The 27,356-nt window shown below is 40.9% G+C and overlaps 1 protein-coding gene across 6 annotated transcripts; it reads right to left on the bottom strand.

Annotated features, from left to right (window-relative positions):
• Window positions 1-1,374: 1,374 nt before the first annotated feature.
• Window positions 1,375-27,281, bottom strand: kif1ab (kinesin family member 1Ab). 6 transcript variants are annotated; one of them, XM_068701946.1, is made up of 49 exons: window positions 26,911-27,281; window positions 25,519-25,695; window positions 22,462-22,535; window positions 21,984-22,163; window positions 21,790-21,858; window positions 21,375-21,553; window positions 21,082-21,193; window positions 20,698-20,775; window positions 20,495-20,560; window positions 20,374-20,391; window positions 20,208-20,286; window positions 20,041-20,119; window positions 19,411-19,553; window positions 19,141-19,179; window positions 17,792-17,991; window positions 17,543-17,622; window positions 17,382-17,457; window positions 17,204-17,283; window positions 17,011-17,117; window positions 16,784-16,867; window positions 16,370-16,550; window positions 16,219-16,291; window positions 16,010-16,100; window positions 15,762-15,910; window positions 14,542-14,720; window positions 14,082-14,219; window positions 13,879-13,997; window positions 13,670-13,755; window positions 13,366-13,501; window positions 13,070-13,244; window positions 12,549-12,639; window positions 12,324-12,442; window positions 12,165-12,220; window positions 11,883-11,991; window positions 11,636-11,702; window positions 11,273-11,357; window positions 11,046-11,151; window positions 10,712-10,735; window positions 10,459-10,573; window positions 10,197-10,330; window positions 10,018-10,079; window positions 9,763-9,908; window positions 8,915-9,103; window positions 8,735-8,806; window positions 8,022-8,128; window positions 6,830-6,949; window positions 6,473-6,665; window positions 6,252-6,370; window positions 1,375-5,532 (listed from the first exon to the last, which is right to left on the bottom strand). In XM_068701946.1, the coding sequence occupies exons 2-49, from the start codon at window positions 25,622-25,624 to the stop codon at window positions 5,475-5,477; spliced, it is 5,148 nt and encodes a 1,715-aa protein (XP_068558047.1). In that variant the 5' UTR covers window positions 25,625-25,695; window positions 26,911-27,281; the 3' UTR covers window positions 1,375-5,474. The 6 variants fall into 6 exon arrangements, with proteins under 6 accessions (XP_068558047.1, XP_068558049.1, XP_068558048.1 ...); XM_068701948.1 differs by having other exon boundaries at window positions 17,792-17,922; XM_068701947.1 differs by lacking the exon at window positions 19,141-19,179.
• Between the last annotated feature and the right edge of the window lie 75 nt (window positions 27,282-27,356).

Raw genomic sequence — 27,356 nt, 5'->3', positions numbered from 1 at the left:
CAGTACAAACATAGTGAAGGCAGGTCTACAGGTACACATGATTAAATATTCAACATTCATTACATATAAAGGCCGTCAGTTATCTTACCAAACGTATTGTTCATCAACAGTGTGCTGTAACCTCAGTGTCTAATGGGAGGTGGGTGACCCTTACTCAGCCCAGGGCCTTTGTGTCGGGTCCAGTATTTCTGCCTCTGTTATTAGGGGATTAGTCTGACTGACCCTGCTGCAGCTGAGCACATGGTGAGTAGAACATAATCAATAATGGAAGGCTGCACAAACGCAGAAGAACAGTCTCACACAGACGGTCACATGTGTTCACCCTGAGCAAAAGTGCAGACTGTTCTGCAACAGACATGTTATGTTATCCATTTATCAGGTTTCTCTGTCAGCAAAAACACTGTCCTGTCAGGGTCAGGTTTTGTTTTTACTCTTTAGTTAATATTAAACCTGTTGAGATTGGGATACTCCAGATAAATACATTACCAGGTTGTTGTGCCTCTGCTAAAAAGTATTTGAAGTGACTAAAGCCTGTTCTAGTTATGCTGTGGATATAAAAAAAGAGAAAAAAAAAAATCAAGAACAGAACAGATTTAAAGATACCACTTTAAGAAAAAACTAAAAAGTTTAGAAAAATAATTTGTGTCTGATATGGACTATTTCTTGGCCGCTGGCTAATCTGTCACACAACCCCCCATATAAAAAAAATCCCCCTGTCATTTTGCTGTCTCCATTTCCTGTCTTTATGCTAAGCTATCCGGCTTCTTGTAGCTTCATATTGAATGGACAGACATGAGTGCAATATCAATCTTCTCATCTAACTCTCAGCAGCAAAGCGAATAAGCATATTTGAAAAGATTCAATTCAAAAGGGTACAGAGCTCGATAATGCAGGTCTATCTGTTTCTCCAGGAAGACATGTTCATATTTCATGGTATTTAATCTATCAGCTGCTTTTGGACTATCATGTTTTCTCATTAAAAAAGAAGGATGAATGCAGGATCAAGGATGGATGCCATGGTAGAAGTCAGCCCATTCCTCATATTAAACGAATACAAAAATTAAATCTGACAATGATATTTTAACTACCTTCTGTGGAAAATAATATTCTACAGTTGTTATTTGTATTATTATTCTTTGAGAAATATTACAGCCCATATTATAACTTTTTTGTTACAAGTTTGGTGGGTCAACATAACAAACAGGAGTCCTACAAAATGATTTAAATTGTACACAACAGTACTGCAGACTTGTAATTAGCACTGAAATGCAAACATCTACTGTGAGGTGAGGTGTCCTGTGTGCCATATTATGTGCTGACAACACATTTGCAAAACTTGATAAAGGCAACAATCAAACACATCACACTAAGATGTTGCATAATTTTCAACACTCATTTATTTATTCGCCTTATTTTGTTTCTTGACAATTTTTGTTACGTGTCCACAGACATGATAAAGAACTCCAGAACACTCAAAAGATAAACGTGAGCACTGAGATTTAAGACTTCATCACAGGCTTAGACCTGTTTCTGCTTCTGTCAAGCAGCTCAGAGCAAGAGTGGCAGACCTGGGATCATCTACCCGGTCCATCATGGCCACCTCACCCACACTGAGCTGAAATGTGCAAAACTGATCCCTGATCAGCACTCTTTACTCTGGGGTGACCCTTGACGAAGCAGTAGGCCAATTATTCTTTATTCATGTTGGTAGAGAGGAAGAGAGAGTTAATATCATCTGTGTGATGAGACCCAACACAGAAAATCTCCATTTATATACAAGACAGAGCCGAGAGGAAGGTTTCCAGTTAGTCATTACAAGGGTCATGAATGACAATACTTTACAAGCAGCACTTCAGGGGGTGACGGGGGGACGCTGTTGTCATTAGCAAGCGGTAAGGCAGGAGAGAGGGACAGAGGACAGCAGAAGATAAGTGGACCTGCATGCTTAGATCCAGAGCTATGACAGTTAAAAAGCAGCCAAATATAAATTAATCAACTCATTTACCTTTCAACAATTATTGGCCAGTGCATCAAAACTTGTTTTTTAAACATGATACCGATAAACTATTTGGGCTGGAAGCATTGCGAGTCATCTGCCAGTTGTACACAAAACCAAACAAAAATCAATGCAGTTTGGTGCAGTGTTGTTGGTGGTTTGATTGCTGAAGCAAAGATGGCAGAGTTTCAGAATCTAATCTTCTCCCTTCAGGACAGGGTTGTAGTAAACACAAACCAGTATTTTCCATACATTCTTAAAACATCATCATACAAAATCATATTAAATAAAGATGCCTTGTGCATGAGTGCAATATACTTTAAGACCATAATTAATCTATTCTTCTAAACTTTATAAATAAAACTTTCTATTTGTCTTCTGTTTCAGGAGACAACATACAGTATATATATAAGCAACAAAGTTGATTATACCAAAATGACCCAGAAATAAATGATGTAATCACAATTCATTTTTTGCTAACAGACAGAATATAATTTTCAAAATCAAAGAAGCCCTACGTAGCAACAAAGTTAAATGTGAAATATGACTTTTTATTAGTCCGATTTTGAACAGGTTTTGAACATGCTTTGCTCAACAGGTTGGTTGGCCTGTGGCGTACAGTCCTGAATATGTTTAGTTATCTGACTATAAAACAGGTTTAACAAAAAGATGATCGTAACCAGTCAGACAACGAAAAAGACAAAAATAGTAGAGACGAAATGGTTGGCTGACCACGTCTTTAAGTTACAAAAGAAGAATAAAAAAAACAGATGCGGATAATATCCCTTTAGATGCAAACAATACAACAGAGAATCTAAATTATGTCCACCCTAAAAAATCTCTTTAGCAAAGGCAACATATTTTTTTGTTACCATTTTTCCTTCCACTGATAATATTGATCTCAAACCAACATTTGGGGTCATCTTGGTATAATGCAAAACAACACACAGCATGTAAAAGCATCTAGAAACCATCCCTGGAGATTGAAGTCATAACAACACCAAGCTAATCATACTTTACTGGTTTCTGACACAAGCATCAAGCTGTCAAATATCTGGACTAGCAGCTACAGTACAAAAGCTAAGAGGGGGATTGCTTTTAAATGCAACATTTACGGAGGATGATAATGAGATATATGCTGTACTGTTACAGGCTATACCAACATACTCTATAGCATCAATGATAATATTCACTCTCCGAAACATTGACATAGATCATCAATATAAAAAAAGATTCACAGCATCTACTTTTACTCTACATAAAAGCTCAATCTTGGACACGTGTAGCTAACTTTAGTGTTGATGTTAAAGACGACGATGAAGGAGGGAGAGAAGAAAAAGAGGTGAAGAAAGGGAGGCACTATCTGGTGCATGGACAACGCTCTTGCCCACTCAAAGCAACCTTCAACAGATTACAGGTCCGTGGTCAATTACTTTCCATTTAGCTACTAGATGAGACTTAAATAGTAAACGTATTTACTGTGGCAACACTGCTGGCCCATAACAGACAGAATAAGTGCTTATTTGATTATGGTTGAAGGGCCAGTGGGTAGGATTTGGCGGCATCTAGCGGTGAGGTTGCAGATTTCAACCAACTGAAACGTCTCCCGTGTGCCAAGCGTGTGTAACTATGGTGGCCACAGCAAAACACGCAAATGACCCTATCTAGCCAGTGTTAGGTTTGTCCATTCTAGGCTACCGTAGAAACATGGCGGTCCAACTTAGTGGACTTCATGAAGAGGACCTTCTCCGTATGTAGACATAAACGGCTAATTGTAAGGTAACAAAAACACAACAGTTCCTATATTCAGGTGATTATACACTAAATAAAACATACTTATTAATATTATTTTACATAACAGATCCCCCTAAATGCCACACACTGTACCTTTAAACTAGCCACATACAAAACAGTTATCCTCCTGGTGTAGCCTATTTATCATGTCAAACATCTTGGGTTGATTTAGGTATAATTGATAAGTTTTTAGTGCAATAGATTTGGGAAAAATGTATATTTGCTCTCTTGCCAAAAGTTACACTTTGAAATAGGGCAGGGCGATATGGAGGAAATCAAATATCTCAATATTTTAGACCAAATACCTCAATATCAATATTACAACAATATTGTAGTGTTGACTACTGACTCTTTTACACTATATTTCATATATTTTCTGATAAATAGTCATCAGTAATGTGGACATAACGACTAAATAGATAAAGGCAAATAATAAAACAGCTAGAACATTCTGGTATGTTCAGAAAATCACATCACTTTACTGTGATGCAGCTTTTAACAAACAAGATATAACATGTTATTAGGGAGATTTAGAGGTGCTGGTAGGCAGATTGTGTTACTTTTAGACAGGCTAGCTGTATACTTCTGCTTCCAGTCTTTGTGCTAAGCTAACTGCCTTCACAGTACCTGTATCATTCAGTCGCATCAATCTCTCGGCAAGAAAGCAAATAAGTGCTTTTCCCAATATAGCAAACTGTTTCTCGAACATCCTAAATATTTGCTAACACAGCAGCCCATTAGACAACGATTTACAATGAAAAAAAAAAAGCTTTGGTCAAAATAACTGAGTAAATGATACAATACATAAACTCAATACAGACAATAAAGTGCCATGCAACAAAACTGGTCAGTGGTCCTGTCACAAATAAATACCAGTGCAGAAAACCTACAATAGCAACAATAGATAAACTTCTCCATCATGGTTCTATACGCACAAGGGGTTATAAATTAAAAAAAGAAGCAGATAACGAGAAGGACATGAGTTTTCTCTCCTGATAATGGATTATTTTACCTTAATCTAGCCAACAAACTCAGTTTTCTTGGAATCGGTTAAAGAAATAACAACACAGGAACAACAACGTACCATTTCGTCCTCACAAATCCCTCGTGCTACTTCAACGTTAAAATGACTGATCTGTTTGCTATCTAAAACCTATGCAGTGAAACAAATACTCTATGCTGTAGAGCACCAAGCCAATCCAAACTGAGGTAATGTACAATATATGATGGTTGTATGGAGCGATCATCCCCGCACTTTACACAACTCTACAAAGCGGCAATTTCCCCCTCACCCGATGGCGTTAATTAGAAATAAACAAATGGCTGATTTAAAACCGGGACTACATGAAAAGCTGATAAAAACGAGTCCCAACGCCCAGCAGGGGTAAGTGTATTAACAGGTTTGGGTGGTTAGTTTGTCTTATGTTTCTGCTAAAGGTCAGGAGGGAGCACACCATGCAGGGTTTTAAGGTGGCGACTTAAAAAACGTTTTGTTGGTTTTAGGGATGAGCGATCGAGTGATGTTTGGGAGTGGGACAGTCGTCATACAGAGGGTTATTTAAGTGGTTTATGTATAAGTTTGTTTCTATGGTTTATGTTCATTAGAGCAGGATGCTGAGTTGAGCCTTTAGATTGTATTGTTTTGTATGTTTCTTTGTTGTTTTCCACCAGGCCGGTTCACCTCTCACATCCTCATAGCAGACGGGACCGACTGGACCGACTTTCTCCGGGAGAGCTTTGACCTGAGGAGAGAGAGGGGAAGAAAAATATTTGGAAAGCAGTTGTGGTAATTTCCCATCAAGTTTTCTGAAAAGGCAAAATAACTTATAACAGAGTTATTTGAGGTAAGTTCATTGTCTATAGTTAGTTGTTTGTTTAGTTTGTTGATTCTCAGTTGTGGTCTAATTTAAAATTGTTGGATATTGAGCTGACCTGCGGTTCGCATACTAAAAGACAATATAGGTCATTGGTTCAAAAAAGAAAGAGGGGAAGAGGCCACTAGATATTTCTGCTAAATAATATTATTTGTTTTTCTGATTTTGTTTTTGTTCTTGAGAAGTATACTGGAACTGTTCAACTCTTCAGGCCTCTAAAAAACCCTTCAAATGAAACAACTTGATTAAAGTTTCATGTCCACACAGAAACCATAACCCATGATGAGGGGTCACAGGTTCACACTACTTTGTCTTAAGGGGTTGCAAGACAAAAAGGTTGAGAAGCGCTGATCCAGGTTATGTTAATTGATTGGCACAGTAATTAGTAACAAATTACATAGAACAGTTCTAAATATTAACAGTCAGATCTCCATTTCTTTATAGGACGACTTCATAAAACTATAGGACCTATAGGAAAGTGCTGCCACAGTTCTATTTCAAATGTGTAAGATTGTCTGAATAGCTGTGTTAAACAGTTTTTCATGATGTTAGGGGAATTTTCTCTTTACAGTCTCTCCACCACTCACCTGATGGTGCCGGCTAACAGAGGGTTAAAAGCGTACAGCCAGTCGTGCATCTCTTTGTCATTGGTGGCCTGCAGCAGTATCCCACGATGCTCAGTGCACACAGCAAACGTGTTGGGTGTCTGTAGACATGAGGTTACTTTAGTTCCTTCAGGTTCAGTGGGTTACTATTTACTAATTCATCTAAAACTGTGTTTTACTATCGAACTGAAGCTCAGTCGTACCCGCAGTAAGGTCTGTTTGTCCTCACTGTATTCCACCTTCGCAGACGACAGGTTGATGACGGCTCTCTCCACGCTGTCCCTCTCGCTGCGGTACAGGTAGACGTAGGGCCTGCGCACCACCACGTAACGCTTCATCCAGCCACTGGTGTGGGGCTCCAGGAAGTGCAGGTAACCCTTCTTTGACACAATGGGGCTGCACACGATGAAATAGATATTAATGTCAAGACAAAATCAATAAAACTCTTTCTTAAAGGATGTTTGTTCTTCAAATAAAAACAATGGTGTTTGCCATTTACAAATAAAAGGTTAGCTTTCTCCACAGTGACTCAAAATCAAGTATTGTGTGTGTGGTCTGACCTGACACGGATCTCCTGTATGTCAGGAACAAAGGTGCATCCTCTGAGAGCTTTCTTTCTGTCCACGGGGCTGTACGGGTCCAGATCTGGTGTGGACGCTCCTGAACTGGGTTCAGTGTGCCTACACAACAGAAACAACATTTTGTTAACGTGACAAAAAGAACATGGATTCACTCATTCAAAGCACTATGTCTCGGCATGTAAATCTGACTTTAGAAAAATACTCTTCTTATGAATTTACTACAAAAAAAAACACATTTTAAAATGTTACAATGGCTTAGCAATGAGTGACTGCACTTTAGAGTATTTTTTATTTTATGCTACTTTCTACTTCCACTCCACTAAATTGAATTTACATTTACTCTGCTAAATTAATTTCACAGCTGTAGATACTGGTTTCTTTGCAGATTAAGATTTGTAATACAAAACCTAACCAGTGTGTAAAATATGATATATTATCAGAGATTAAACCACCCAGTAGCATAAAAAGGTAGTTACAATTGGCTCCACATCGTCCTGTTACAACATTATAATAGTGCTTACATGTTACTGCATTAGCAATAATAAAACTATATGTTATACATAGTAATAAAACACTCTGAATGGAGCTAATCTACTTAATGAGTACTTCTGATACTTCCAAGTATATTTTTCTGGTCATACTTCTGTACTCTTACTTTAAGTAAGATTTTGAATGCAGGACCTTAGACCAGTATAATAACTTTTTTTTTTAATTCTCAAGTAAATCGTTTTGAATACTTCTTTCACCACTGAAAGATTTGAATGCAAATGTTTGTTGCATAATGATATCACCAAGTGAAATATTTAGCATATGAAAAGCTCAATTTAATACACCTATGAGGGTAACCTACTTTTCCTGGACAAAAATGTCCAGCGGCAGCAACAACAATGTTTGTTATTTTAAATAAATGTTGGAAAATGTAAGCTAAATTGAAGTATTTTGGTGCACAGCAAAGAAAAAATGTCTACTTCATCACCAAAGAAGTCACTGTAATCAAAGGACATTTGCAGATGATCTGTTATCACTTGATTATAACTGACACTAAATGTTTTTGAAACACAACATTTACTTTATTTATCTTCTCAGGCACAGTGTAGCAAAGTATCTAAAACAGGACAGACCAATAGTATTAAACTGATACTGTGACGAGTAACTGCACGTATTCACATACCTAATGTCATAATTTCCCTCGACCAGTGAGGGGCAGGTAGAAGACGGAGTGAGCGTGCTCAGTCCAGACGAGGAGTCGCTCATTAGCGACGCAGACATCTCAGAAAGCTAAAACACACACACAACCACACACACAGCAACATGTTCACAACAAATCACGCATGGAGAAGCACACACACACACACACACACGCACAAGACAAAGGGGACAAACACAGGTACAGACAAAACATACCAGCAAACAATTAAGCACAAACAACACAGACGTGCATTCAGAAAACAATCCAATCAGAATATTTGCCATTGTCTTGCATTGTACTGTAAAAACCATCTCTTTACTATTGTAATCCTCATTATGTAAGAGCCCCTTTGCTGATTAACATGTTAAAGAGGACATGCAGGAGAAACATCAGGTTAGTGGAAGCCTTGCAGAGTCTCAAGGGGGGGGGGGGGGGGGGGGGGGGGTCTACTGAATGATTATAAAGACATAAGACATAAGGTTAAGACAACAGAATGATTTGAAAGTAGATGAGATAAGGAAGAAAGAAAGAAAAAGAGAGAAATCTGTACAGAAAAAGGACTAAATAAGGAATGCATGAAACGGCAGAGAGTGGTTGAAGGGCGGGGCTTAAATATTTTGTGAGGGTACAGCGGTAAACGCTAAAGGTTCAGAAGGATTAGCGGGCCGGGTCAGAGGGCCTAGGCTGGGGCTCACCTTGCTCTCACTGGCACTGCTGCTCACCTGGCTGTACTCCCTGTTGAAGGTGTGCATTAGCAGACGCAGACACTGGAAAGGAAAAAAGTGAAAACACAGATGATGTTGAATGAAAACTGTAACTGATGGAAAAAATCGAGTAAAAAAAGTTTACTGGTGGTCCCGGGGAGCAGCAGTCACCTTGGCAGCCAGCTCCCTCTGCCTCTGGTTGGGGCTGTCGAGGGCAGGGCTGCTGCCGGGACTGTGGCTGAGGACGGGACTCTTTGCAAAATCGTTGATGTCGCTGCTCTTGTAGAGCGCATCCTGTCCTGCCAGCAGAGTCGCCTCCAGCTTCTCCCTCAGCAGCAGGTAGTGCCTGGTCTTCTCCACCTAAAAACACGAGCACATACAGACTTCAACGGTTGTGGTACGGAAAGGCTCGCAGGGCGTTTGACTGGGACTGCCGACATTTCAAGTACTGCGGTGTGATTTTAAAAAGGGTACTTCGATACACATTTACTTAAATAAATAAACAAATATTGCAGTAGAAAATTTTGTGATTTCAATAATATTTCTATGCAGCTCTAATTAAAATGTTGCAGTCGTTCTGCAAGCGTCTGAGTCCTCCTAAAGTATCAACCAAGTTACTGTGTATAGTAAATTTGATATTGGGCTGTACAGCTGCAGTCATTCTTCATTTTTAATCTAAAACACCTGGTCTGAATAAATGTTCACACGGTTGGGGTGATTTGAAAAGTGAGACATGTCATCACAAATCCACCCAATCAACTGTCCAGTGGAAACCCTGTATCTTCAAGTTTGGTGATGTTGGATTTGATATAAAATGAAAGATTAAGAAAATGTTTCTACTTCTTGGGTTCAATTAACCATTAAAAACCTAGTGGTTTAAACTGAGCTGGAATCAAAATTTAGATGGACTTTGTGAGGCTCAATCCAAATATAATAAGCTGCACTTGTTCAAGTGACAATATAATGTATCTTTTCTAGATGTCATCTTACTAACAAACCTATTCAGTCAACACACTGACCTCCTGCAGTAAACTGAGTTTCTCCAGCTCCCACTGGTGGTCCAGGATGAGGCTGTCACTGCGAGGCCTCCATCCAGCCAGGTTCTCCTCTCCTCGGACGTACGCCACCGAGGTGTCCAGCACACGCCTGCGACGACGCTGCATGCCTGAAGAAAAAGATGTTCCGTGAGTATTTTAAACCCAAATACAAACTCTAGTTGAAAAGGAAAAGCTATCCTAATTCTTGCTGATTATTTTCTTTGATTTCGGTCTCACCTGGACTTCCATTGTCCGCCACATGGCAAAGAGTGGCTTCATAGACTCCAGTGACACGGTTACTAAGAAGAAGAGAGATGGAATTAATTTAACTGCCAATTTCATTGAGCACCTTTCTTAGATTGAGAGACAGTCCAGAATAAGTGAAAGACTCAGACTGTATGTCCTTAAATCGGTACCTCTCAGAGGGCCGGAGGCAGCCGGTGCTGAAGAGGTTTCTGATGGAGCGAGAGGCCGGCAGCTTCGCATCACGGGAATAAAACACCATGCAGAAATCTTTGGTGATCACTGTTGGCTGAGTGCAGTTCTCCATCTAAATATAAGATAGCAACAAATCACAATCCAGAAGGGTCTGGTTATAATTTGGCTGAATTGTTCTTGGTGTTAAACAAGTATTTATGCTCAGCATTGACTGAACATTTTAGTCAACAGTCTTTGTACCTCTAGATAAGCAGAGAGGGTGATGTAGATCTTCTCCCCATAGGGAGTGACTCTGTTCAGAAGCAGAGAGTTGTGCATGGAGCTGTCCCATGCTGCCTCAAATCGGTAGAAAGTTCTGCAATGTGAAAAACATACATCTATTTGCATATTTAAAAAAAAAAAACCTTATGAAAAGCTTGTGAGCAATTGACCATTTTGTTATCAGAAACAATGATTGATGAAAAAGATTTTTTTAAATGATTGTCATTTATACCTATGATCAACTCCCAAGGAGACGCTGGTGTTAGCAAAGGATAAAGAGAAACAGGACACGAGTTAGAAACTTTTAACTGCAGCTGTTAAAAGTTTGAACTCAGCAAACCATACTGATCCATGCAAACTGAAAAATGCATTGAAGCCAAACAGTATTTTATTATAAAAGGCACATTGAAGCAATGTTAAAAATACTAACCAAAGTAAGTGATCTGACTTTATGTTACAAGTTTGTTAATTCATTCATAGAGGTAACTGTTGTGGAATATCAAACAGCAAATACACAGAGAGAGAAAAAAGAAACAGTAAATTAAAGATCAGTCTAAAATGTATACTTGTCGTTGTGTTTTGGCCAGAAGTATCCAGAAGACAGGATGTTGAGGGAAAGGATGTTGGGGTCTATGATGGTCTCATCAGCCTCTGGTGTGTTTCGAATACGGCCTGAAGTCAAACAAATAAAAAGTCATGATGGGATCAATCCAGTGTGAAAAACTGAACTTTCTTCCCACTAGAATCTAACCAACTAGGCCAAACATGTTTTTGAATTGTCCTTTTCACTCACCAATAACCAGCTCCTTCACCTCTTTCCACTCAATATCATTTCCTGTTTCATGAGCGATGGTAACTGTGATCCTCCTCTGGATGCCCTGTGGAGTCAGAAGAAGATAAACCAGTTTTTTACTGGAGCTCCAGTAGGGAAGACAAAAAAAAAAATCCAGGCTAAAATGGCTAAAATCCAGGCTTGAATCTTTCCAGTTTTTTAAACTTTAACACTGTTATTAAAACAAGTTATTTCCCAGATGTTTGGATGACAGATACAGGAACAAGACAATCTGGAAAGGGATTTATCCAAAACTAATGATATTCGACACTCTCTATAGAGTATATAAATATGAAACTGGTGATTTGGTGTGACATGTCAGACCTGATGTAAGAGGAACGTGCCATGGCAGGGCATCCCACCTCTGTGGTCAACAACAGCTGGAATGTAGCTATAGAAAAGAAAAGAAAAAAATCAATGTGTTAAATGTCAGCACTCATTTGTTTTAATAGAAATGATAATATTCACTGCAGAATCTGAAAACATAGTATTTTTCTTGAATACAGCATGATCTCATGTTTCTTGCTTTATGGAAGTGAAGTGGAAACACAGACATAAAGATGCAACTCACTCTCCGTTAGCTTCCAGCTCACAGATCTCAAAGAAGGCCATGAGGTCGTATTTGGCGTGACATGGTCCTGCGGTGGAGCGAGTCAGAGTGCTGAGCTTTGTGGCCGGCACTGGAGGAACGAAGAGAGAGCAGATTAATGTGCGAGACTGAGTAAACCAGACTGTACTAACTAAACTGCTGCGAATATCAAACTCAGGAAAATAGAGCAGGTCGCGGAGATCATATCGTTAATAAATACAAGCTTTTGATATACTCTCAGGCACATTAAATGTCACTGCTGACCTGGTTTGGATAAGGGCATCACCCGGGGGAACTGCCTCCTGGAAGGTCGCAGCGGACTAAAAAGACAAGTCAAAAGAAACCAAACATGAGGAAACTTTCTTTCAATCTAAAAATATCGCCTCACAACCAGTCATCAGCTGGAAAGGAAAGGTTCCTGACCTGATCAGGTCTTTGCAGAGCGGAGGGAAAGGCTGTTTCTGATAGTGACCAAACACCTCGAAGACGATGGGCTGAGTCTTGATGTACTCCACGAAGGACTTTGTCACCTCCACTGTGATCTGTCAGAGAAGAGAGAGAATACAACTCAAACACAGCCTTCAGAAAACTATTTGAAATCAAAAATATTTTCTAATAATAGGTGTGAATGTCATGTTCACTGTTTACATTTTGAACATGGTAGAAGCCCAGCGGAGGTCCTCTGCCCGTGTTCTTCAGCGGCTCAGTGGAGAAAGCTTCGTCATGGCGGTGGATGAAACTGAAAAAAGTAAAAAATCATTGCATAAGACTGACCTCCCTTTGCTCTCCCTGCACATTATGTCAACCAAACGTATAAGGCGGACCACCTCGCATACTGGACATTTTAATAATTGCCACGAACCACAAACATCTACAATCATTGAACATTTGTGTTAATTTCATTATTGATTGACTTCATTCTTGTGCAGCATCTGTAACTACAACTTGGTGATTAAAATCTAAAGAAGTCATTGTTTTGCAATCAAAACAATGTGATATGAGCTTTAACAACAAGGCTTCTAAGAGGTGTAAATGTGCATGCATAAATATACGATATATTGTTTACAGAAAAGGATTCTGACAAAAACAAGAGGCATTAAGTAAGAAATGTGTAGCAGATAAGACAATATTATTAACAGGACTTTGGTGGAGACGTTCTTGAAACTCACTTGAACTGGCAGAAGATGTCGGCGTACTCGGCTGAGATGCTGGAGGCCTGTAAGACGGTGACTCTGAAGGTGAAGGTGCTGCCGATCCTCAGATGGGACAGAGCTTTCTCCGGGGAGAGGTCCAGAGGAAGATCCAGACCCAGACCTGAACTCTTCACTGGGCTGCGGGGAGTCTCTATGATGGTTACAAGAAAACACACGTGTCTGGTATTAAAACTTTTTAGATACATTTACTTGCATATAAAACATATATTTCAGCACTGGTGCACCATGAACATTAGTGGGGTAAACCTCACCTGGACAGGTGTTGTTGTTGACTTCATCGGCAGAGATTCCTATCTCTGCGCTCTGTCCTTCACCCTCCACGATTCGCAGCTCCTCCTGGGAGGTGTTGGAGTGGGACAGAACACCGGGACACGACTCAGTCTGGAACTGGAACAAGATGGAAAACAATCAGCCTGGATCCCATTTACACCGAACATTTACATTCAAAAAGAAATTCAAATTCTAAAACACTTGTGCTTAAATTATATTTGACTTTTATTGGTTGCACAGGACACATTCAGAGAAGACCAGTACAAATCACCATCCGATTAGTACCTTCTCAAACTGTTTATCTTCAAAGGAGATCTTGGCAGTGCCTGACTGCCTCACACCAGAGCCATAATCAGGGGCCTCCTCATCAGCTGAATGGGGACAGAACAGATAGATAAGATGTTATATTATGATTTCTAGATACAAAAGAACAGCTACAACATGTTCAACAGCATCTGACTGTGACAAGATTGATATTCAACCTGTATTTGTACCTGAGATGGCCTGCACAGCCACTCTGAGGAAGCCTTTCACCTCTCCTTTCTCACTGACGATGGCCACGCGATGTACCAGGGGCACCGGGTACAGCAAGTTACTCAGGTACACAAAAGCCCTGAGGAGAAGGTAGGAAGTGATGATTTATTGCGCAATAAAAGAAAGAAAGAAACAACCTCCAGGCGGGAGGGAGGTGACGTACCTGCCAACAAGACGGAACCAGGGGAAGCGGTCGTAGAAGGGGTCGCCTCCGGTCAGAGCATGGTCACAGTCCTCCACAGCACTGCTGGGGAGCTCTGCAGCACGATCGTACATTTCCCTCATCAGGTCCAGCCTCTGCCTGCAGGGGGCAGCATAAAAACAAAGATAAATGAATAGAGTAAAACAGGATTTAAAGACAGAGATGAAATATAAACAGATATTATAGTAGATTAAATACACCGTTAGAGAGTGGTTAGTATTCTTCTTTAATAGAATGCATGTATCAACATCCACGGTTTCTATTTTAGTTTTTTTGTGTATTATATTATATAATATAAATCAGCATCAGATGATAAGGATGTGAACTCCAACATTACCATGATTTTATGGGTGAATAAACAGACCTTGACCATGGAATGAGTTTTTAATTACTTTTGCTTTGATGACAAAACCCACTGTACCTGAGTTTCTCCAGAGTCCAGTAATGTGTGGCTCCGTTCTTCTGATCTTGCACTTCAACAGCGACAATGGTTCGGGGAAAAGGTCGTCTCTCCCTCTCTTTGGCGATGCTCGGGGGCAGCAGGTCGGGGGGCAGGGGTGAGTATAGAGTGTCTGTCAACAAGACGAACTGGAACTGAACCTGTGGACGACATGACACATAAAACATGAGTGACTGGTTTATATGCTCCTGCATCATATCATCGTATCGTGTCGTTATACGTGCAAAATAAATTCCAAGCCTTTTATCACCACAACAAAGAAGGACAGTGATATGGTAATTTGTCTTCATTAAACAATACAATTTCTACAAGCAGTAGAGATGTGAGATGACATCCCCTTTGTTAGCAAAATGACCAAAATGCATGTCCCTTGTTAAATGCCTCCCCCTCTCCATTCCATAGTGGCAGAACGAGTGCAAGGGTTGTTTAGTTATGTATGTTAGTCTAGTCTGATTGATTCATTGATCCTTTATCTGACTGAGGTTGTGCAGGTTAGAATCTATGACCCCGAGCATGACTCAGAAATATCAGTAGCCTAGCTGTGCTATGATAATCCATGGCGCTGTCCGTGGTGCTGAAGTAGCAGACAGATTTGTAATGGCGACTGTTTTTTTTCCCGCCCTTCTGTCAGTTTTCTGTTGGATCTATAATATACTCTAAACTATATAGAGATTTAAAAAAATCTACTGTCTACAGGTAGAACAGATTAACCGGATGTATTACTACTGAATACCTACAGTTGCACAACATCTGAAGGATTTCTAAGAGTTTGTCTGCTTATGGAAATCAAAACCTGGGTGAGACTTAAAGCAGTAGAGTTTAATTTTGGCTGAAAACAATGCTTGGTCATATGCACCTTTCATTAGATGGATGACTGGACAGAGCTCACATTTAATATGCAGCACTCTGTATTACATTGTGATGACTCACCGGGCTAAATCATTGTGGTAAGTCCAGAATGGCCACTGGCACTTAATAACATGCAGTCTGCCTCTAGTCTGGACTGAAGAGTAAACTCTTCATACACCAGCATCACATTCAAATTATGCCATATTTGCCCTCTGCAGTCTGTTTTATACTTACCTAAAAATTGAAGATAAAATAAGAATGGCACATGACACGACATATCATATCTCACAGTGCTGTATAAGGACAATGTTTTACAATAACATACATCCCACCTTTTTCTTTAGCTCCACACTGATGGCATTGGCTTCTTTGAGGAAGATGGCGTTGCCCCAAAGCAGATCCCTGAGAGAGGTGAACTGGTAGAAACGCCACTTCCTGAAAGCCCACAGAGCCATCTCAGTCTCACGTGGCGTCCACGGCACTGAGGGGGAAAGGCACATGATATGTGAGTGCATTCTGGCCAAATAAAAGCCTGATACAGAGATGATTTGATGAGTCAGTTAAAAAGTGACAGTATCACCTTCCTCTTCAGGTTCCTCTTCTTCCTCAGGAGACTCCAGGTACCGGGAGTCCACTTGTTTTTGAAGAGCCTCCAGTTTACTCTCATAGTCCTGAAAGCAAACCCATGATCCAGATCAAAACCTGCTATTTCTTTTCATCAGGCACCTTAAATGGTAAATCTAAAATAAAATGTCAAGTAAATAATAAACCGTATTTCTATTCACTCACCAGTCTCTGTTGTTCCAGCAGGTTACTGGCTTCTTCTCTTTCTTTGCGGTACTGGTCTTCGAGCTCCTGAAGCCTGAAAGAGATTCAAAACTCTATGCTAGAAAAGTAATATAATTAAATGCAATTAAATGATAATGTGTTCTCCACACACCTCTGCTCCATCTCCTGCTTCATGTCGATGCCCTGCTTCTCCAGCAGCTCTCTCTGAGCGAAGGCCCAGTCGACGGGCTCAACCGGCGTCTCAGCGCACGGCGTCTTCTCTCGCTCCAGACGAGCCTGCTCCGGGTCGTTGAAGCGAAACACGTGGCTCTTTCCCATGATGATGCGGTTCCCTGAAAAGTGTACACGAAAACATGAGAGTTTTGGCATTAAAAAAAAGACATTAATTACAGATTAGACCTCTGTTGTCATACTGAAATTCTTCAGAAGCTTTCCTTATTTCCAAACACAAAAATGTGACACAGACTTATCTCTTCCTCCTGATACATTTTTTCTGTTTACGCTCTTGGTACAGTTACTTTTTTTACACCTTTTGTGACAAAATAATATGAACCTTCTCACGTACCAGATCGCAGCACAGTGGGGGAGCTAACTCGCTTCCCGTTGACGTACGTCTCTGACCCCTCACATGGTTCCAGGATGACACATCCTGTTCAAGAGAAGATTATAGAACTATTACGACAAAGGACGTTAACATATATACAACATGGATGTCTTCATCTTCAATATGTATTTACATGTTACGACATTTATTTAACATTGTAATCTTAAGAGAGAGCAGCCAGCCTTTACCTTCTCCCATAGGACTCGTGGTGCTGCTGAAGGTGCAGTGTTCATCTCTGATAAAATGGCCGCTGAGAACAATGTCTTGGCGAGACTTGGCATCTTCACGGCCAACCCTGAGGGAAGATAAGACAAATTCACAGAAGCAGCACAGTATCTGGATTAAATCTCGCAAATTGAAAATATAAAAAAAAAAACCTACTTGGTGATGCCGTCTTTGATATAATACAGCAGACACTCTGACATCAGCGGGTCTTCGTTCAGATTCACCAGATGAGGCGTCTGAAGGGAAATAATGACAAATATGTTTTAGTGTTTGTGTGTTTGTACAGATGTTGTAAATGCATCAAACTACTGTGCAACAGTGACGAGCCTGGTACCTTTTTCGGGGAGAAGACGCCCAAAGTTCCTCCATCTTCTCTCATGGCGACACCCATTTCAGCCAGCAGGGCCTCTCTACAGGAAGCAATCACAGGTTAAATACACATTTCTTGGGGGAGAACAATCTGATATGAATTATGCATGAATATGTGTGACTAACCTCTCCATACGGATGGCCTCGGTACGCCGCAGCTTCTCTTCCCAAGTCTCATTGAGCTCTGCGATGATTTTCTCGGTTTCCTGTTGGCAAAATTAAGACAGAGATCTAAAAATTATACAAAATGGAATTATTCACTTTGCTCAGTCTTGGATTTAGCAAGAGGCTTTCCTTCTTTGACCTCGTATCTCCGTCCACAAGCCCATATCTAACCCACCATTTCCTGAGCAATTTCAGCATCACACTTCTTACCTTGAGCCTCTCGATGGCCTCTTCACTGGCCGGGCTGAAGATGCGGTCATGGAGGTTGGCGATGGACCCGACGCGACTGGACAGGACCGAAAGCGAGGGGGAGGGACTCATTCCTGTCATGGCATTGGACACTGCGGAGAGATCACCCCCTTGATTGACAGCCTGGCGATTATTCACAAAGTTCTTGTAATCGCACAGGTCTGCCAGAGAGAGAGGCGTTGCATGGAAGTGAGCAAGGAAGGAAGGAAGGACAGAAAGACAGAAGGACAGAAGGACAGAAGGACAGAAGGACAGAAGGACGGAAGGACGGAGCAGACGCCGGGTAATTAAGGAGAGACATCAGGGATTGAGAGGAACACGCAGATAAAAAGGAAATAAATAAGGGAACAATGGGAAGGAGTACAAAAAAAGAAGAGAAAGCTCAAATAATGGATCAAAGAAGCAGACGTCATTTCCCCAAAGCCATCGCAGACAGAGAGGAAAGAGAAACTCAAACTGATAGAGCACAAAATGCCAAATAAACTGAAAGACCAGAAGCTTCTTTTTTTTTGTCTCCGACACACTCGACAAGCTCGCAAGCATGAGATAGTCAGGAGAAATAAAACCAAAAATATATACATCACAATATGAACAAATACAGCCTGAGTTTTTTTTCATATGTTTTGCATGTCTTAATGTGTTCATAGAGTTTAGCACAGCCTTTGGTAGCACAGCTCTCGGAGATGCAGGCCTCTAAGCACCTGACTCATAGCTTCAATTAGCTCCACACACAGAGAACCAGGATGCAAAAAAGGGAGTTCGTCAGCAATCTAAAATGGCGTCCTCCCGGTCAGTGCTTTCTTCCATCATCACTAGTCTCGTAAAACAAAATCCTCGGACTCTGTCTTGCTTTTCTTTTTTTTTGCAGAAGCAAAGAGTCAGGCTATTCAGATTCTTAATGAACGGCTTCAGGATCACAGAGCAAAGATTCTCAGAAATCCCAGCCAATTTAAAATTGTGCTATGAGGATGAAAGTTTATTAAATTATTAATTAAAAGGCTGGACACCCCAGATTAAATAAGAGGAAAAAAAATCACGTATTACCATGGAATCTACAACAAATGGAAAGAAAAAGGAGGCCATTTTGCAGAATCCTGAGAAAAGACTGACTTAATACAGCAACCATAGATTATGTTTGTGTTGCTCTAAAGAATCAAGTAGGATTTGAATATATTTTACTTAATTCATGTCATGTCTCATATAGTCTCTTGGCCTTATTAGTTAGGTCTCTGGTGCGGTGGAGGAGGAAGGACGGCTCGAGATTCATTTCTATTAGTTGCAAAGCGCAGGCTTGCTCGAGTTATACACACATTTCAAACCAGCGATGACCGGGCCGTTGCAGCGATACGCTGACAGGACAGAGGAGAGAAGGAAATGAGTGTGAGAGACACCCACACTCTTCATCTCCCACAAGTTTAACTGTCATCCTCTGTCTTACATGTATAGTCAGAAAGAAACTGCACAGTAAGTCTAAATTCAGGTTTATGTGTGTGTGTGTGTGTGTGTGTGTGTGTGTGTGTGTGTGTGTGCCTACATAAGTGCATTTACTTTGAGTGAGCGTTTCTCTGTGCGACACTCACTCTCTATGATGTCTCCCAGGCCCTGTGAAAACAGCAGGTCTCTGAGGCGAGCCACCTCCTCTTTCAGCTCACGCACCAGACGGTTGTTGGGGTCCTCGTTGATCACAGCGTTACAGCGGATCTGTTTGGCCCGATCAGCGTACCTAAAGGGACAGAGGTCCTCCAGGTCAAGAAGCCATTAAGCTATAAACCATGATTCCTCAGGCTCTCAATACTGAATTACAATGATCAACTAATGACAATATGGGCCTATAATGAGAAGGAAGCTACTGTAAGTTAGGACTGCACAACTATTCCAATATTAATTGCGATCACAATTTTGGACTTGCCAAAGGGTTAGGGTTAGGGTTTCTAGGAGATGCCCGTGAATACGGACCCGTCGTATTTTGATGCAAAGATCTGTACACAAGCAGGAGTGTAGTGCAACATGGAAGTGAAAGCAGTGCTCTGTTTAGCAGGCATTTGTACAGGTACACAAAGCTAATAATATGGAAATGTGTTCAGAAAGATCAAGTCAGTACATCTCTTCTACAGGTTAAACATTTAGTATAAGTGTGACATCATCTTCAAAATGCTATTGCCAGGGACAAACATCTGATTTAATGATCTTCAAAAAGACATTTTACTCACCGGAGGGTACTGAGAGTCTCATCGTAGTTAATGTCCGCAGGGCTGAGGGCAGCCACCATGGCTGTACGAGAGTTTCCTCCTAGAAGACAGAAAGTAAGACAATAGGTAAACTGAGAAAATGTGTTTTATTTGGGTAAAAACTAAGGTTTATTATCATGTGTGCATACCCAAGTTCTCCCTCAGTAGCCAAGTCAGAACTGAGTCTCTGTAGGGAATGAAACTCTCAACCTTCTTTTTTTTCTTGTTCTGTACACAAAATAAGCAGAAAATATTCATTAAATATTGTAAGCTATACATTTCATTTGAAGTTTCAAATGTGTTGGCATTACTGACCTTGTTTGGTACTGAGTCCTGATAGTTGGAAGAGAAATGGCAGCATTTGTTATTTAGCCAACATGAAATTATAATAATTTGTAACAGTATATTCTTAATGACAAGTGTGAAAAAAACATACAATTTCAGCCAGAGCAGAAATAACTTTCCCCAGCGTAGTCAGAGATTTGTTGATGTTTGCTCCTTCCTGTAAATAATTGAGTAATATTATTGAGTATTTGTCCATCTATTCACATATTTTTTATATTCATTATATTTGAAATACTGCATTCAAACAGTCATTATTAAATTGAAAACAACCTAAAAACAGTATCCTCCTCTCACCTTAAGCCTGGTTCCTTTAGCTCCGGTTGAGTCGGCTCTCTCGCTGCCAGCCAGGTCCACCAGGCTGATCTTGCTGACCTGTGATGATACAAAGGATGAAACATCCACCTCAGCGAACATATTTCACCTGAAACTGCACCGGGAGAACTGGCAGTAAAGTGTTATCGATCAATTCAACAACACGTTCCTCAGATAACCACACCACAGACGGCCTCCACTCAGGTCATAAAAGGTAATAAAATATGTTCTGCCTTGTAGCATCCCTTCTGATGCTTCTGTGGCGAGAATAATAAAACTATTCCACTTATTGATTTGTTTGTCTGAGAAGCAGAAAAACATCAGTCCGACGGGGTGATTTCTAAGGCAAGAGCTTTTTGTCCGAACCTTTTCTGAGGTGTTCTCCGAATCCATGTCGTGTTTTTTCTGTGTGAAGATGATGTTGAAGACGGCATGGGAGCGGCTGCTGGTTTCGTTCATGTTAGTAGCAGCCACAGTCCTGCAAAAATGGAAAAATGCTGTGTTAGGTGCATATTATTGACTCAAACATGATCTGCTCCATCTGTCATTGAATTATTTACAAAAACATCCAAATTTCTCATCCGCGTATCTTCTCCATCCACCGACACGCACAAACATCTAAGGAATCCGTCACTGTCATTCAGTCCCGCTCTGATTACCTGGCCTTGTTTCCAGACTCCATCAGGTCCTGGATGTCGTTGAAATTGGTGACGGCTAGTTTGGACAGATCCTCAACGTAGGGTCCCATCAGAGGGTGCTCTCGGACACGCAGGTTTCCTTTGTTCTTGGGATTCAGCAGGTCGCGCACGCGCTCACAGTAGATCTCCATGTAACTCACCTGGAGCAGGCACAGAACCGGATGTGTTTTAAAATGTTTTTACGAGTCATTAATCGGTTATCATTACTACTTGGTAGCTCCAGGGCGAATAAAAGAAATATACCAGCTGCCCCTCAACAATATTTGTAATGTTTTCCCTTAATTTATCTGAAACAGTAAAATGCACGCCCCAGACCTTTGTCATTAACGTTCAGGAGGAAATAGAATACACAACACAACAAATAGACGTCACTCACCTCCACTGAGTAAGACATGTTGTTGTCGTTATTGCTGCCATGAATCTTGGTGAAAAGGTCTTCACACAGCTAAAAAAGAGAGAGTAATTTATGTGGTAAAGGTTGCATTGTTGATTATTTGTATTGTTTTCACAGTGATAAAAGACAATTGGATTATGTGTTTAATTATTGGTCAGAACTGTATTCTGTTTTACCAGAGGTATAATTCCCTGCTGGTCCTGCTCCTGTCGTCCCATCATGGTGTAGCTCTTGCCCGCTCCTGTCTGGCCGTATGCAAATATGCACACGTTGTAGCCTTCAAAAGCGTGAAGCAGCATCTCCTCTCCAATGTCCTTGTACACCTGCTTCTGGGAGGCAAAGCTGATGTCCTCGGGCTGCAGAGAGAGAGAGAGAGAGAGAGAGAGAGAGAGAGAGAGAGAGAGAGAGAGAGAGAGAGAGAGAGAGGGAGCGCAGCAAGAATAAAGACAAAAGATGAGAGAGACTTCATTTTTCACAGCTTTAAAATCAAAAAGACAAACCTGTTTCTTCCACCATTAGGGTAAATACTAACATTTGAATCAATATATTATTTCATATCAATTATTAGGGACTTGATCAAGGGCTAATCCTTCATTTTCCTATCTGACTAGTAGTACATGTATTTATAAAACTAACCGACGCAGTAAAACTCACCGTGGTGTGTGACCAGTAAGAATAGTCAAAGTTGAAACTCTTGTTCTCTTTCGGCTGTTTGGGGTTCAGGATCGCTAAAACAGAGTAAAATAGAGGCATCAGAAACTGAGTCACCCTAAATACCTGCATAGTCCTTCACATCAGGTAATTCACTGTCAGTTTCAGAGAAGCTGCGGGAAGCAAACTGGGAAAAAACATTTCTTTCGATACAACACATTCTCTTTCTCACACCATTTGTCTCTTTGGACCTTATTTATTGATTGGTTTATTTGTTTAAGGCACTTCCACATTGGCTTGACTTTTCAGACACGGAGGTCGCTACCTGCCTCCAAAAGGCATCATGTTCTCAAAAACAACACAGAAAAAATCCCATTCTGGTGTCTAGAAAGAAAATACCTTAACAGTTTCTCTTGATTGGAAACAACAATGAGAATATTGTTCTCATTTGAAACCTGCATTCAGTGTCCAAACAAATATTTTTTATGAGAAAGTTGAGAAGTGAGAGAACGTTGTAGAAAGATCCAGAATTCATTAAGAGTCAAGTTGTGATTAATGCACAGTTGGCAGAAATGCATCAAATCAGTAGAGAGAGAATGCATTTCTATTGTATGTGCTTTTGGAAATAACTGAACTTCAACTACCAAAACATGTAAATCTGGGACCAGCACTGTTGACTTGTGGTTAAGATTCAATCTATCTACACTGTGATGTCAACGTCCCTGATTTAATTCAAAACTGATGTCTCTCTACCTTTCACGTGCAAATAACAAAAAAAATGCTTAGAAATAATATATATTATTAGTAATGCAATCCCATATTGTTTAACTTAAATAATGTAATATTCTACATTATGATTTTTTTAATTTTTGGTAGCAGCATATGTGTCAAAATCTCATCATCAGAGAGATGTGGCATTGAAATACTTTGAAATAACTTCACCTCTAACTCAAGAGAGAGGCAGGACACACGGTTCAGAGAGGACTTACTATATTACAGTTAGAAACAAAAGCAGCACCACTCATCCTTTTTTTAAAGAGGGGAGGGGTGACGGGCATGAACATGAAACAAGAACTGAGCAGGAGCAGATGCTCTTTCGGCTGCAAACACACAGCATCGCCCCCTGTGGCCAAGTTCAACATAGCAGCACACATCAACATCCTGTTGAAAGGTCCACTCAGCCAGAAGCAAACATGTGTGACCATCCATCCATCAGCTACACCTGCTTATCCTTTAGAGGACCGTGTGTGACCAGAATGCAGAAAATATACAAGGGGACGACTGTGAGATGTCAGTGAAGTTGATGAGTTGAAATAATTCAAGTTTGAATCTTTGGCTTTAATGAGGTCATTAAAAAGCACGGACAGGCACAACAGGCTGACATACTCCATGTTTCTCTTTCACACACAAACACACACTTGCATCAGCTGACCCGGCGTCTGGGCTCAACCAGAACAAGGAGGTCTTTTTGGTCCCTGCAGCGACTGTCGCTACATCCCACACACACTGACAGGCTTCAGGCCTGACTGGCGCTTTTGTTTCCTTCTCTGGCTGCCATCATGCTGCATGCCTCCCGGCCCACTCTCTTGTTGCTGGAGGGCAAAGCTGCCTATAGCAGACAAATATCTGAGGCGAAATGCTAAACTTGGCTCAATGTCGGTCGCAGGAATATGATCAAAAGAGCAGCAGGACGTCGCCGCATTTCAGGGTGTCACACTCTAAAGCCACGACTTTAAACGATACAGGACTTAATTAGATCAACATGCTGTGCTTGAGGTTAGCAGACTGTAAAAGAGTTTGTGCATGCTTTCTTTTTTAAGCTCTCTGTCATAGAGTGTTTAATACTTCAGAAAGCTATTTTCAGTGTATTATTGATCCTTTGCGTTACACATCACTGCAGTATTTCACAGAGCACATTCAGTGTGTGTTTCTTTCTTGATGAATTCATCCAAATGAACATTATATTTTCTGCTCCTTTGCGTAGAATTTTTTGTACCATCTTTCAATGTCTTATCACGGCATACGGTTTTGTTTGCATGATAAAATAATACAAGTCGCGTCTATGTTTAATTGACTTAATTGTCTTTTTTGAAAGACAATGTCTTTTTTAAAGATCCCCTTCAAACATCTTTTAAAATGCTTAAAAACACTGCTTTGATGATCATTTATGTCTGATATAGATTTACAAAAAAGTTCAATTATTTGGTTGGAAAATCTTGAATCTACATCTACTCCTTCTCCCTCATTATAACATTCATAATCTCTGAATATGCAAATATTTTACATTTTATAAGTTTAACTGCATGCTGAAAGGTCCATCAGTGTATGTGTATGTGTACTGGGGGTTTCAAGTTTCCACATCAAACTAAGCAGCCCCCTCTTCGTCAAGTAGCCAACTAATCAGTTTGTTTTTGTCTTACGTAGCTCGTACGGAAACTCCTGTACAGCTGAAACTAACAGTCAGTTAATCGATTGAGTCAATTCACAGAGAATAAAGCAGCAACTATTTTGATAATCAATAAATTGTTTCAGTCTTTGCTGGTTCCAGCTTCTTAAACGTGATGTGTTGCTGCTTTCCTTACATAATAGAAAGTTGAATATCTTTGGGTTTTGAGCTGTTGGTCAGACAAGCAGTCTGAAGAGGTAATTATAATGTCCTGTGTTCCACTATTTTGTGGCATTTTAAAGACCAAACGACGAATCGAAAACTTGCTAAATAAATGGCAGATTAAATTGATAATGGCAGTAATCGTTGGCAGCAGCCCTACACACAGAGAAACTTCCCCTACAGCAGATGAATGCAAAAACAGCCTTCTAGTGTCAAACTCTGCACATATGTCATTCTGCACAGCAAAGCTCAAACATCCAGAAGAAGTAACAATGAGCAAATACATTTAAATTCAATGATGGCTTTAACCAAAACAGGATAAATATAGAAAGTTAATGATTGTAATTTTACTGAGGAAAGTTACTGTCAGAACGTTACTTATTTTGTTCCAATGACAGTTAAATATTGAAATCTACATCCATCAGATTCAATATAACTTAATTCATACTCACTTGTGGTGTTTCCTGTCATCTGAATGATGCACTTGCTGTCCTTCCCAATCTCTCTGGAGTTGAAAGGTCGGACCCTCACCGCCACCTTCACGGAAGCCGCCGCCATGTTGCAGGAGGGTGTGCAAGTGAGCAGGAGAGCTGAAGATCTGTGTGGCTGCACAGACACACACCTGGCACCTGCACAGGTAGACAATAAGAGGGCTTTAGCACCGCTGCAGGCAGAAACATGTAGGACACAGACCAACCTGTCAGATGGAAACGGGGCTTTTGTTTTGCATCATGATACATTTCATTACACCTTTGACCAGGATAAATATCTAAAAATACAGATTTAATAATGATGATTTGAATCATCCATGGTCTGCTGTTGTTATTATAATTAAATATTAAGGAGTGGGCCTCGTAAGTTGAACCAAACAGCTAAGACTGAGACACATGCTCCATTTTCAAGCCGTGAATCAGTCAGTTTGAGACTCACAGCTCCTAAAACACGCTGACTAAATGGATGGGACATTATTTGGCAGGATGATCATCAGCATCCCTTCTATTCTACAGTAAAATGGCTGCTTATTCTTCGGGCATCATCTCTTGGCCTCAAGTATCAGGGCCGAAGGCCCTGTGATGAAACTGTATCTGCTCACTGCTTCTCCCCAAAGAAAACAACACAAGTTCCTGAATGTGGAGAACTAGCTGTAGTGTTTTTACAGCATCTTTACAACAATCAGCCTCTTACTACTGTTGTTGTTTAATGATGGCTTTCATCTTTTTCTCTGTTGATGACCAGATTCATTTTGGGAGATTTTAACGGTAGCCTATAATTACTTCAGGGCAGCGCCGCGCACCTCGAATCTTCTCTTCCTCAATCGATGAAAAAGACAATTCCTCCTCAACATCTTTATAATGAGCCATGACACATCGAGGCTCAAAGATGAACGCGAGGATGACGCACACTCTCAGAACATTTGAGAGGACATTTTACCGTACAGTTTTATAAGCCATGTAAATATTGTCTCCTCCATCTTGCTTTGCCTGCCGCACCTCAAAGACAGGCCGCGTAAACATAAACGGCACAAACATCCAAATCATCCAACACTGCGTCAGAGGGGAGCTCAGCACACATCACGAGAGCTTAAATGACATTTACAGAATTTACGAGATAATTTATAATTGAGTAGGAGTGTCGGGTTTTTTTAAAGGTGGATATAAGTATTTTTTTAAAAGACAATCAGCGGAATCAAACACCCTGACGCAGCGTCCTTATTTACCGCCTCACGTGTACAAAAGGCCTCGAAATCACAAACACGCACACACACACTGTCTTCACCGAGGCGCGACACCCATCAGCAGCGATGATGCTCAGTGGGAAACATCTCCGAAGGAGCCGTGTCTTACCTCAGCAACTCAAACTCGACGATCGCAGGGGGTGAATCCTCTGCCCATTCAAAACAGCGCCCGGATCCTCCGGTGCCTCCTTCTTGAATCTCCTCAGCAGCCTGTATTTTTCGTCTCTCTCTCGCACTCTCTCTCTCTCTGTCTGTCTTTGGTCAGCCTACAGCATCCCTTTCCTTGGCGCATCCATACATGGAGAATCCGCCGGGGGACGGAGAGGAGAGTCAGCCTCAGCTTTAGACAGCGCTGGGCGGGCTGGAGAGCGTTGAACGCAGCGGTGCGTCAATTAGAGACTATAGTGAGAGACAGGGAGGAGCGAGCAGCCGGATGGATACACAGGAGGATGGGTGCGGGACGCTCCAGCTGCCCTGTCTGTCCGTCAGTCAGTCTGAAACTATAGGGAAAATGGCGGTGCTGCTGTGCCAGGGATGCTGGGAGGCGGTGATGAC

The sequence above is a fragment of the Cebidichthys violaceus genome, unplaced genomic scaffold, assembly GCF_023349555.1.
Source record: "Cebidichthys violaceus isolate CVI_PGR_0920_01 unplaced genomic scaffold, fCebVio1.0.p SCAF_8, whole genome shotgun sequence".
NCBI lineage: Eukaryota > Metazoa > Chordata > Actinopteri > Perciformes > Stichaeidae > Cebidichthys > Cebidichthys violaceus.
This window is presented reverse-complemented; position numbering and strand designations above follow the sequence as displayed.